Source organism: Epinephelus fuscoguttatus, linkage group LG4 (genome assembly GCF_011397635.1).
Source record: "Epinephelus fuscoguttatus linkage group LG4, E.fuscoguttatus.final_Chr_v1".
Lineage (NCBI taxonomy): Eukaryota > Metazoa > Chordata > Actinopteri > Perciformes > Serranidae > Epinephelus > Epinephelus fuscoguttatus.
This window is the reverse complement of record NC_064755.1, coordinates 32,080,499-32,092,930: the sequence shown is the minus strand read 5'-3', so window position 1 is coordinate 32,092,930 and position 12,432 is coordinate 32,080,499. Positions and strand designations below refer to the sequence as shown.

At 42.0% G+C, this 12,432-nt stretch overlaps 1 protein-coding gene across 2 annotated transcripts in view; it reads left to right on the top strand.

The window, feature by feature from the left end:
* Positions 1-12,432, top strand: part of LOC125886892 (A disintegrin and metalloproteinase with thrombospondin motifs 20) — a 108,223-nt gene that overhangs the window by 87,000 nt on the left and 8,791 nt on the right. For both annotated transcript variants that reach the window (XM_049573252.1, XM_049573253.1), the window contains 4 exons: positions 1,184-1,351; positions 9,123-9,296; positions 10,147-10,317; positions 12,092-12,304. In XM_049573252.1, coding sequence (XP_049429209.1) covers positions 1,184-1,351; positions 9,123-9,296; positions 10,147-10,317; positions 12,092-12,304 — 726 coding nt within the window. The remainder of the gene's footprint in view (positions 1-1,183; positions 1,352-9,122; positions 9,297-10,146; positions 10,318-12,091; positions 12,305-12,432) is intronic.

Genomic DNA, 12,432 nt, shown 5'->3' with positions numbered 1-12,432 from the left:
ATTACAATGCGTATGATACGTGTGTGTGCAGTGTCAACCACAGCCCGCACCACACTTAAGAAGAAAAGGCTGGAGCTGGCTTTGTTTGAAGGGTTCAAATAGAAACTCAAACCTTGATCAGAAGTATTCTTTTTAAATAAGAAATGGCTTGTAGCTTCTAGAAACTGGAGAAAGAAATGACAAAATCCTAGAAGATATTTAGGTTTCCATGGTCCATCATCTGTCGTATGATTGGTACTATGAGCACACAGGAAAAAAATGTGTGTGTTTGGTGTTATGCAACATTCTGAGATCATAATTAGGGGACAATGCAATATTATGTTTATTATCTGGACTGGAAAATACGCTAAGACAAAATGCATCTCTCCTCGTCTTGTGTATTCGATTCCAGCCGCCATTTTTGGATTGGCTTTGTATGGGGGCGCTCACTCGTCAAGCAGAAATAGCGGGCACCCTAATTGCTGTCTGGCCTCATGGGGACTGAAGACTCTAGAATATTTTCATCTACAATCTCAGGCCTGTTTCAGAGCTGTCATCAGGGTGTCTGGTTTTTATTCATCGTGGGTTTTTTTTCCTCTTTCTTCTTCGTCGTCGTTTCCCAAGCTCTCCTGAAGTACTTCTGAGTACCTTATTCGTACCAGATGATTGTCTCGCCATGCATCCGTGTTTCACTTTGCGTCTGTTCTTCCTGTTGCCTCGGCCTCTGCCGTTCACAGCAGCTCTAAAAGTAATTCCTGTGTTTACAGGTTAAATAGTTGGCTGCATTCCATCAGCGTGTGAGTGTTTGACAAAAGCTTTTGGTGAAATCCATTTAAGTTGTTTAGTTAGATTTGTTTGCAGTGTGTTCACTTGGCCATGAAATGCAACAAGGAAGCTGTCGGGTGCACTGAGTGCTCATGAGTTGAGGTTTAAATGATCTGAGAAAAGCATTTTGTAATTCACCAATGTTTATTTCAATGGCTTTGTTGAGCTCCTTTTTGTCTCCATTCTCGAGAGGCAAATTTTACCCCTGGTTCTCACAGCATTTAAATATTACATTTGGTTATACCTTTTTGTATCCATGATTATGACCACTATCAGTAGAGACTAAAAGCTATGATCTTCTTCAGCTAACATGCCCTTCTTTTGTCTTATTCTCCACCCAACACCCAACACCCATCCCCCTTCTCTCTTCCCTCTCCAGTGTTCAGTGAGTTGTGGTCGGGGGACCAAGCAGCGGGAGATAGCCTGTGTTTATCAGAACCAAACCAAAATAGAGGAGGAACACTGCAGTCATCTGCCTCGGCCGCGGACACAGAAGGCCTGTCGGGCGCGGGGATGCCCCACTTGGAAGGCCAACAGGTGGAGGGAGGTATGTTTGCTCTTCTCGCCATCTCCTCCGGCTCACAAAATAGCCCAGGCTCTCTCTCGGGGAGCGTACTAACAGTAACTGCTGCTAGCAGCTGAAACACAAACACAGCAGAAGGTTTCCCAGAGGTTGCAGATGTAGGACATGTACACACCAATCACCACTCAGTTTATTCTTGGTCAAGAGTAATGTGTCATTTCCACAAGTGTGAGCTAAACACCACAGGCTGGATTTGTAAAACTGTTTATGTGGTGCACTTGACATTAAGATTAGTCGGGTTTGAAAGATTCAAAGTGTTGAAATAGTTGTGTAATCTACAGTAGAGCTTTACGAGGAGTTTCTCTTTTGAAGCTTTTCGTCAGACCACACACTGACCAGCATCATTCGAGAGCATTGTGTGTTACGTGACACACAAAAGCTTGTTCATGTAAATCACACTCCATACACTAAATCTGATTAAGAATGTCTTTGCTGCTCAAAACACGCTATCTTAATGAAACGCAGTAAACATGGAGATCCAGAGCTGCAGCTGCAGCCGAGCGTGGCCTCCCATACAGATGAAAGCGGGATGTTAAGAATGACACACGTCCTGAAGCACAGCAGGTTTCTGTACCATTGTACACTAGCGCACCCAGACACTGGCAGGGTAAAGGCCACGCATAGAGAAGTCACCAGGGGGGTGAGGTCACAGTCATTGTGGAGCCGACCACAAAGCCGCTATAGTTGCTACCAAGAGGAAATGCATGTAGCTGCAGCACAGTTTTGGCTGAAAGTCACGTCGAGATCCCACAGGGAGGAAAATATTCAAAACTGAATTTATTTAAGACATAGAGTAGAATGGAAGGAGCAATGGCTTGTCACTATCTGTCAGATTCCATTGATAAACAAGCATATTGTTTGTTCAAAAATACACAATAAATACAAAGAGCTTCCAGCAGTTGCCCCTTATATGGTATCTTTTGATTTTTTCAACCTGGATGTTTCATGTTTTTGTGTCTAAGTGACCAATGGGAGCAAATTTTTGAAACTGGTCCAGTATTGAGCGAGAGCACTACAGCCAGAAGCCACGAAACACGCTGCAATGTCACCACTTTGGGCAAATGTACCTCCAATGCACATTGGGGCTGCAACTAATGATTATTTTAATTGTCGACTAATCTGTCGATTATTTCTTCGATTAGGCTACTAATCATTTTATCGAAAAATGTCTTAAAATGTTGAAAAATGTTGGTCTGTCTCTCCCAAACCCCAAAATTACGTCATCTAATGTCTTGTTTTGTACTCACGCCAAAGGGTTTTAGTTCACCGTCATGGGAGAGTGTGTAAAGCTGCCAATATTTGAACGTAAGAAGCTGCAATAAGAGTTTTTTGAGGTACTTTTACAGTACTTTTCTATGAAAAATGACTCAAAACGATTAGTTGACTACTGAAATAGTCACCGATTATTTTAATAGTCGATTAGTCATCGATTAGTTGACTAATCGTTGCAGCCCTAATGCACATCCACTAAAAGTGCTTGTTTTTGCCACTGACAGGCTCAGGCTCATTCTAAATTCTAAATGTTTGACAACATTATGGAAAGGATCTCTACAGAGCTAAAACTATTTGTTAAAGAGTGAGATCCAATTGTTTACCTAGAAACAGCCCCAAAATGGCTTTTTTTGTCATAAGAAAACACACTTCATTCAAAGTCGAAGGAAACAATACTAACAAATACAAACAACACAGAACTCTCAAAAACTGCCTTGGTTCATCTTTCCACTGTTTCAACAATCACCAGCTCTTGTTTGGTCAAATAAACTCTTAATTCACCCAGTTAGATGTGAAAATATTTTAGCTCCAAAAACTGTTTTATCCCGCTGCTTCTCTGATGTCTGTCCATCCTCTCACTTTTCACATCTAACTTGAATTAAAGGTTTATTTCGACCAGTAGTCGGTGATTATTGTAACAGTGGAAAGACAAACCAAGATGGTTTATGTGAGTTTCGTTTTGTTCTGTCAGCATTGAATGAAGTGTGTGTCACAATGATAAAATTACTGTTTATTTAAATGGAGTCTGGTGGCTTTAGCAATGGCGATATAGGGGCTGTTTTTGGTTCAAACAAAAAGGATCTTACTATTTAACAGACGGTCTGTATCTGTAGAGATCTTTTCCATAATGTTGTCAGACTCTTAGAATAACAACTTGTGTCTGTGAGTGGCAAAAACAATGACTTTTAGTGGACATACATTGACAGTACAGTGCCCTGAGTGGTTCCACTGCAGTGTTCTCGCTCAATACTGGACCAATTTCAAAAAGTTGTCCCAATAAGTTGCTCAGAGGCTTGAGAAACATCTGAGAACCGAGCACTGATGTATTATCAACTTCATATTGCTAAATGAGACAGAGAGTGAACCAAAACAATCGAGTTACTTGCTGGAAAACTAAAATAATGGGTAAAAAAAGACACTATAAAGCTCTGCAGAGGGTGATAAATGTTTGTGATTCATTACTATGAGTGCCCCCTTTCACATACAATCACGGGATCCACTGGTGAAATAAAAACTATTAGTTTTAGCTGCTCTAAGGTGTGTATCATGTGTGAATATGCTTTCACCAATACTTCCTGATCACTAATTTTTTTCCCAAAAATACCGAGAGTTTTTCAAGTCGTTTCATCCCCTGTTTGAAAATCAACCATATCCCTCCTCCTTTCCAAGTAACTGTTAAATCCCAAAAGGTCCATGAAGACCCATGTCCTCCTCCCTCCACAAGACTCTTACCACTCCCTACTCTCTGAGGGTGTCCACCTCCCCTCTCACTCACTCTCTCCCGCTGGTGTCTGGAAGCAATCATCTTCCTCCGCATACCACCAGCAACCATGAAATCCTCAACTAGAGCATAAAGACATGTTTTATATCTTAATATCCATGCATGTGACAACTTTGAAACCTCAGCACCCACTGTTTGAGTTATTCCACAGCTACCCGGCTCTCTCAGTCACCTCTGACTGGGGGTGTAATGGGCAACATGTTAGAGGAGCTGAAGGGGTTTGGACTGCCCATTGAGTCGAGGACATGAGAATAATTTTTCTCATTTTAGTGGTCGTTTGTAATGCTGTGCACACGTTTTTCCTGCGAAGTATTTTAGATTGCTGTTAGAAGGTTGGTTCATCCAAATTAAATGAAATATATTTTATATTTTTCTTCCAGGGGTAGAAAGTCGTTCCAAATGTGGATGTCAACTTTTAACTGACTGAGAATATTTTCAACCAGTTACACATGTTGGTCTTTAGCAGAGGTTGGCAACCTTTGGTGACAATCAAAAGAGAATTAAATAAAAGATAGATAAAAAATCTGTCTGGAGCAGCAAAACATATTTGAGCCTTGTGATGTAACTAACACAGCCTGTTAAGTCTTAAATATATGTTACAAACAGTACTAATAGATCTAAATTAGCATTCATTGTTATGTTTTACTACAAGGTGGCTACTCTGCAGTGGCCTATTTAGGATAATTTCATACTTTAACTTTATTAATCTCCGTGTAATTTTTTGTCAAAGCCACAGGGAGCCACTGGCGAGGGGCTAAAGAGCTGCATGCATTGCCTTCCCTTGGTCTATAGGTTAATTTTGCCAATCCTCCGTTTACTGCACTGCACAGCACCCTGGTTTGGTAGAGTAGCTAAAAGAGTAGCTAGCAGCGCCACTTATTTGGTGATTGCTAGTAGTACCGCCATCCTGACCCAACAGCACTGATGTGGAAACATTGTGCCCACCCTCTGGTCTCCCCTCAGATCACTCCACTGAATAAGCGACTCAATTTTGAACCGCAAACCCCTTTTTGCATTGTTAACTACCACTGTAAGCGGTAGTAAAAATACTAAAGCCTTTTGTGGATCAAAATGAAGCCGCTTACCCACAAGGGCCTTCTGCGGGGAAACTGGAGGATGGGCACCATGTTTTGCAGCAAGGCATCTACAGCAGCAATTGCTAATGAGCAGCGCTGAGAGCTATCTCCCACCTGACAAGTGTGGTGTGCAGAGCGGCATATGCTAACCAGAGGAGACCAGAGGGTGGGCAGTGGGCGATACGTTTCAGCATGATAATGTGGCTAGCCGGCTGTGTTTCTGCAAAGCCAACAGAAGATTAGATAAAAGGCACTTACAGCACAAAACGTTAAAATTTCACCACCTCTAAATCTATGGTGCTTTGTTCAGTAGAGCGCAGGACTAAAAGGAAAGACCTCTTGTTCAAGTCCTTCTGCTTTTTTGTACTTAAAATTAATCAGTTAGTTACCAGTCATTCTCGGAACCCATCGGCTGTATTCGACGTCTGACTTCCGGCAGATGGCGATACAGCCTCTGGGGACAGACCCCCGATTTTTTGGCATTCCGGTTTGATTTGGGCAGAGGAATTTCCGTTTTCAACTTCCGTTTATATATAAGCTCTTCTTCCAGAGGCAAGATCTCCGAGGTTTGCCCACAGACTCTACATTCACTGAATGTAGAATCTGTATATAGAGACTAGTTACCTGTTAATGGGTGTTGGGATATTCAAAGCAAAATTAACCGAAACTGACCTCCCTGGTTCCAGTTTTTAACAATTTTTTAGTGTGTTTCGTGGATTATCAATTGTGAAATGGATAGCCTTTTTGAAAAGACACATTGTTGTTGGGTTTTTCAAATATAGTTTTTCAATGCTGTGAGCAGCACAAATACAATTCAATAAGCAGAAATATCAAAGGTGGCTTTCTTACCACCAGGCTAAAAGAACAAAATTACATGGCTAGATATCACTAGAGAAAAGTGGGAAAATATGCTTTGAGATTTGGGTGAACTGACCCTTTAAAGTCTGGTGAGGCTCGCCCAACACTAGAATGAAATCATGAAATAGTCTCCTTATTTTTCATCTGTAGTTTCATGATGTCCCCACCGCCTCAGATAAAAGGACTACATCTCTTTCTGGAAACAGAATCAGATTTCTGTAGCCGCAGTAGCTGACATTGACAAAAATCTATTTAACAGCAGCTTTTTATTTTCGTTCTTTGTAAAATTTTAAAAAGCAGTATTTTTTTATTTGAAGGTTAGATTTCCTACGATGCTCTTTGTTCTCTTTCCAAACTCAAGGACTTGACCCTTCATATTCAACCACACACTCCACAATGATAACACACACTTGCAGTGAGAAACCAACAACACAAATACATCTGGAAGTTTTCGGGGAAATTTGATACTGGCTGTATAATGCGCAGATTTTCTGACTGTGTGAGATCGCTGAGGCCTGGCACTGCTCTTTGAGGTCTGTAGGAGAGTTGGAGAGAAATCAGGCTGATCAGCTCAAGCCTTACAGAGTGCTTCCTCAGTATGCAGGTATGCTTCTCAAAGCACATCAAAGAGATGTCTGAGATAGACCTTTGTGTGACCCCAGATATACGTCTCACAAAGAAGCGTCAAACCGGCTTTGGATTTATTAAGTTCATTGTTCAGGGGCATCAAAGCAGCTAATCTGGCACTGCAGACCAAACAAACATCTTTAAATATTGTCACATTAAAGTGACTCTGAAACTTTTGAAAGACGCAATGACACAATTGTTCTTCTACAAATATCAACTCAAGTTCATAAGCAGTTAAATACATACTTGCTAAATTAAGTACACTCAGTGGTTTTGCTGTTGCAGCCCCATTTAGTCCGTTACGAATAGTAGTTTTTGGTGGCTCATGTAAGTAAATTTCACATCACTAAACCAATTGACTGACTTAATGACTCTTCCTCTTGTGCCACTGTGTTTAAGCACATCACAGATAATTATTTCACAGATTCACTGTAGAGGACATGTTTATTGTCCCATTCTACAATGACTATAATAAGATGTCGCCCATTCATTGCAATAAAAGTTGCTAACCCAGCTCATATATGTAGTTTACTCTCTTGGTTTGCTTCCACATTGTGCAGCTCAATGTAATGCATGCCCTCCAGGCCCCCCAGACTCTGTTATAGACTTTACAATCGGGATGAGCAAAAAAAAAAAAAAAAAAATAGCTTTCCTAGTATTTGGGAAGGTATAAGAAATACTACACCTTCATGGGATAAAATAAAAAAGAGTAATATTTAGGGGTGTAACAACAGGCCTACATTGATCTAATCAATGACCCAATATCATCAGTGCAAAGAGAAGACACTGATACATCACATCATCTTTGTATGTCCGTCACCATTTCAGTCCAAGAACACCACTTTCCTAAACATTCAAATGGCGCTAGTGGCCAAGCACGAGGCAGATAATGGTAAGCAGCAAAGAAAAGACTGAGGATATTGATTGATGTCAGCTTGTATCGATCTCAGGCCCCTGAATCAATCAAATCAAATCGAAATCATATCATGGCAAATGTTGTGATATCAGCAAATATTGTTACAGTGTTTAAGGAATTAATATAATATCATATCGTGATGAAATTTGGGATTTACATCCCTAGTAATCTTTGAATTTGTTAGCAATTTAAGGTTTCTTGTCAGCAGTTTTACAGACATGTCTTTTATAATGTCTTTTGTTGTTGCGGTACTGTGGTTAGTCACTGGGACAACTTTGCAGCAAATACAGAGGGACTGAAATTGAAGCAGCAGATGTGGACGTATCTGGACTTACAGCCCACAGTATTAGTCAAACTCCAAAAACACTAGATTCTACACTTCCCTTAACAGAAGTCAGTTGCATCTTTCATTAGACCCTTCAACCTTCTAAATGGCCATTTATTTTAAAGATAAATTACGCTGAATTGTCAATTCCGTATATAAACACACTCACCAGCGAAAGTGAAGGTAAAAACCAAACCCAAATTCACCTCTGTTTGGCATTTTGCCTCGCTATATTCTGGTGTTCCTTAAGGCCAGTTCAGATTGATGATTCGTGACGAGATGAAACCTTTTTAGAATGTTGCAGAGAAAAGTTGCAGTGGTGTAACTGGCCAGTTTGAGCTCGACTCAAGCCTGGTCAAATCGCCAGCGGCTGACTTTAGAACGTAAAGCACATCATCTGTTTCTATAGCCAGTCGGCTTGTAATAAAGTCCACTGGTCAAGTCGAAGTGACCGCAGATGGCGTGTTCACTTGCTGTGGCAGGTGCCACACTGTAAATCACTGTCCTCACTCATATTTTAATAAGAAGCTACAAATTATATTCAGCCACAAAATAAGTCTGAAAAGCTAGAAATCAGAACAGAAGTACAGAGAGTTGTTGTATAGAGATGATACACCGTCTCATCTAGTTGCGGCACATTGCAAGTAGTTTCTTGTCTCAGCTCATCTTGTCACGAATCTTTGGTCTGAACTGAGCTTTAGAAGCCTGCTGCTTAAGGTCTGGCATGTGGTCACTACTTTTATAAAGCCCGGACCTTACCTGAGCACTGTGGGAGTACACACCCACAAATGGGTGCACTTCTAGTGGGTCATAAGTAATGATTGAGAGGGATAACTTAGGTACGAGTCTATACATTGTTTTTTAGGAAAACCTTGCGTAGTATATCTCTAAACCCTTCAGTTTCAGACTTTCTGTTAGAAATTTGAAGTCTCCAAGTCCAAGCCAAGATAACACTGATGACATCATCACTACTCATGATGAGTAAACTCTCCTGTAAGATCAGCTCCGTGTGAGACTTGAAGTTGGAAAATAAGTAGTAGACTGCTATTATATCCTTGGCTGCATTATGTACAGTATGGGAAACATGTTAAGCCTTAAATTTAGTTTTCATTCACTGCCTTTTTCTCAATCATACTTGTGCTCTGTGTCCGTTTCACCAGTGTTCTGTCACCTGTGGAGTCGGAGTCCAGAACCGAGATGTTTACTGCAGACTGAAAGGCACTGGACGGGTCAGAGATGATCTATGTGATGCTCAACAGCGTCCTGCCGTTGTCCGTCCTTGCCAAACTGCAGAATGCACACATTACTCTTGGGTCGCTGGTGAATGGGAAGAAGTAAGTCCAGGCTCATTCTTTCTCTCTCCTCCTATCGACAGCCCCCCTATGAACAGATGTTAAACCATCTCATTAAGGTTTTTATTGTCTGAGATCTCCGCTCTTTCTCCCTTTCTCTGCACCATTAAATGACGACCTGCAGGTACCCTCGCTCTCTCGCATCTATTGTGAGGGCTTTAGCGATAACCATCAGTCGGCACATCATGTCAAATCTCAAAGTACTGATGGCCATCATCGCTTTTGTCCTGCTGAGCATCACTGTTCTGTGTCATGCTAGCAGGCTGTTTTCTTTGCTCATCTTTTTTAATGCCCTGTGCTTTGTCCTCCAAAGCAAGGCATAAAAGAGGGGCACCATGTAGGGACATAGCGCCGTGTCGTCCTGCTGCAGAATGTTTGCAGTGCTCAGATTCCTGTCTGCGTTGCCTCGAGAACTCACAGCCTCGTTTCTTTCACAGTTTGGCCCCAAAAATACACACACAGCTGACGTTTTACATAAATTAATTTTAGGATTCTGGTCCATATCATTACTTTTAAATGCTCCTATAAACCATTACAGGGCCTGAGGGACACCCGGCTTAACTTTTATCTTTTATGGAAACATTATCAACCAGAGCACATGTTTGGGATTGTGCCTCTCTCGAGCTAATGCTGGCATTGTCACACAACACTTCATTTTTTTCCCCTACTTGTGTAAACCTTTACATAAAAAGGAGTGTCTGTGTGGAGAGCTAAAGAGGCAAGCAGGAGTCTAAGAAGTCGATGATGTTGCTGAAAGAACAACACTGCCCCCCCTCTGCCAGCTCTTCTTCACTCTTACTGATTTCCTCCTGTGCTGCTATTTTCCGTGTAGTGTAATGCAACCTGTGGAGAAGGCATGAGAGGCAGGAAGGTGGGATGCATCGGCCCGGGGATGACACCCGTCCAGGGCGATTACTGTGAGCCATCGTCCCAGCCACCATCACACCAGCCCTGCAAAAGAGCTCCCTGCCATTACATGTGGATTACAGGGGAGTGGTCACAGGTGGGAATAGAAGAAGTACTGACAACTGAGCTTTGTTCTACCGCTAATACAGCTAATGAAAAAAAATAGTGAAACACACACAGATCTTTTGCTTCACAGGCTCATCAGAGGTTTCTTAACTCTGACAACAGATAAAATACAGAGTTAAGACTTGAATTTGATCACCAAGATAAATTACTGAAATATGCAGGCTCATTTATAAGCCAATCATGTTTCTTTTGGATCTTATTGTTATCTCAAGAGTGGATTATTTCATACAAATAAAGATTACAGCAGTAAGAGAAGGAAAAGAACATTTTAGGATCTTAAAATAGGATCGGGCGGGGACAAGAGGAGGGCTACTTCCCAGGAGCTGAATTTAAGAAGTGTGAGAAAATGGTCAAAATCTCATACTGACATTATATTAAGCTCAGTTATGTTTAAGAGTAATAGGCTTGAAAAAAGAAGAGATCTTTCCTCTGGGCAACATCTTCAGATTGCTGGTCTTAAGGCCCAGAAACATCTAAGCGACATCAAAGAAAGAGGTGACAAAGGCTAAGTGTTGTGGCACCTCGCATCACCTGTGTGTCGGCTAAAAAGGTGCCCTTGAGAAAACGGCAGGGACTACAGCCAACAGTCGATTAGCTTGTACGTTCCGTGCCTGCGTGAGGGGAAGTAGCTTCCATGGCAGCAAGCTACAGTAGTCTGTATTCATCATTCAAAAAGGGCCCCGGAAGACAAAGAGGACAGAGTCAAGATGCTAGTTAGCCAGTTAGCACATTACCAACACGACTCAGTGTGGACTTAACAAAGGATATTCACCATGGGCTAGCAAACAATAGCACAAACGATTACGAAGTGTTTCTGCTGCAGAGCTCAATGACTAAAAAGTTTAATCCATCCAGTCTTAGTTTGTTTCAGTCTAAGGCCCTCTTGACTTTATCCGACTGTGTGACTTAACACTCAATCACACCTGGACCCATCTAACCCTAACGACACACATGATGGCCAGGTGGGTCAAACGAGGTGAAACGTCTTCAAGAAACTCAAGCAAGCCCACTTGCCTACGATATAGCACTTAAACCAATCAGGGTGATTCCACTTATCAACAGGCTAATTAAACATGCTGAATCGGCCAAAAAAAAGCAGCCAAACAACAGCTGACAAGGGCCGACTAGTGCCAACAGCGTGGGGCACACTGCAAAAACTCATGGACGCTCGTGATGGCTGACACTGACCGACCACCGACTGTCAGCTTGGTGTGTCAGGGTCTTTATCCAGCCAACAGTACAAAAAAAGTATTACATTTAAAATGTTATGAAACAAAGAAAAGCAGCAAATCCTCACATAGGAAAACATGGAACCTCCCTAGTTGCTGTCTGCATGAATCACCAAATGTTTGCGGTGTTGACTTTTTCAGATAAACTAAAGAATTAAGTATTATTTTACAGGTTGGGACATTCTCCAGCTTTTTAGGCCGAATAAACCATTTAAAAACTCATTGTATTAACTAAGTAAATTGTGATAAAGCTGAGAACAAGGCTGCTTTTTTAAGGTCATGAAAAGTTGGAGACAGAGTTTACACAGGACAGAGATACAGTCCATATTTCAGCAGCAATCAGCTCAATAAAGGAAGGAAGGCGTGGACAATGAGTTGGATGATCAGTGGCACATTAGTACCACTGAGGCCCACAAGAAGAAATCCCCTTCTGTATATAATTAATGCTCTGTGCAAATATTTACTCATGCCAGTCTTTAGTAACTGTCCATGTGTGTGTATCTGTGTGTGGTTCAGTGCTCTGCCAGCTGCGGTGTGGGCTACCAGCAGCGTATAGTCTCCTGCTCCATGATGCCCTCCTCTCAGGCTCTGCGCCCGTACGCCGCTGCTGCTGCCCAGTCCTCCTCTGCCAGCACCCACTGCCCCGAGCCCCACCCTCCTGGCACCCGGCCCTGCCTCCTCAGGGACTGCCCGCACACAACCTACTGGAAAGCTGGCCCGTGGAGCAAGGTGAAACAGAAAGCGCTTGTTAGGCAGTGAGAAATCCTCTCGAGCTAATCACCATTCTCGCAAAACATTTTGGTGACTTGTGCATTCTGATGACAAATCTCATTTGTGGATTTGGATCTGGTGGCAGC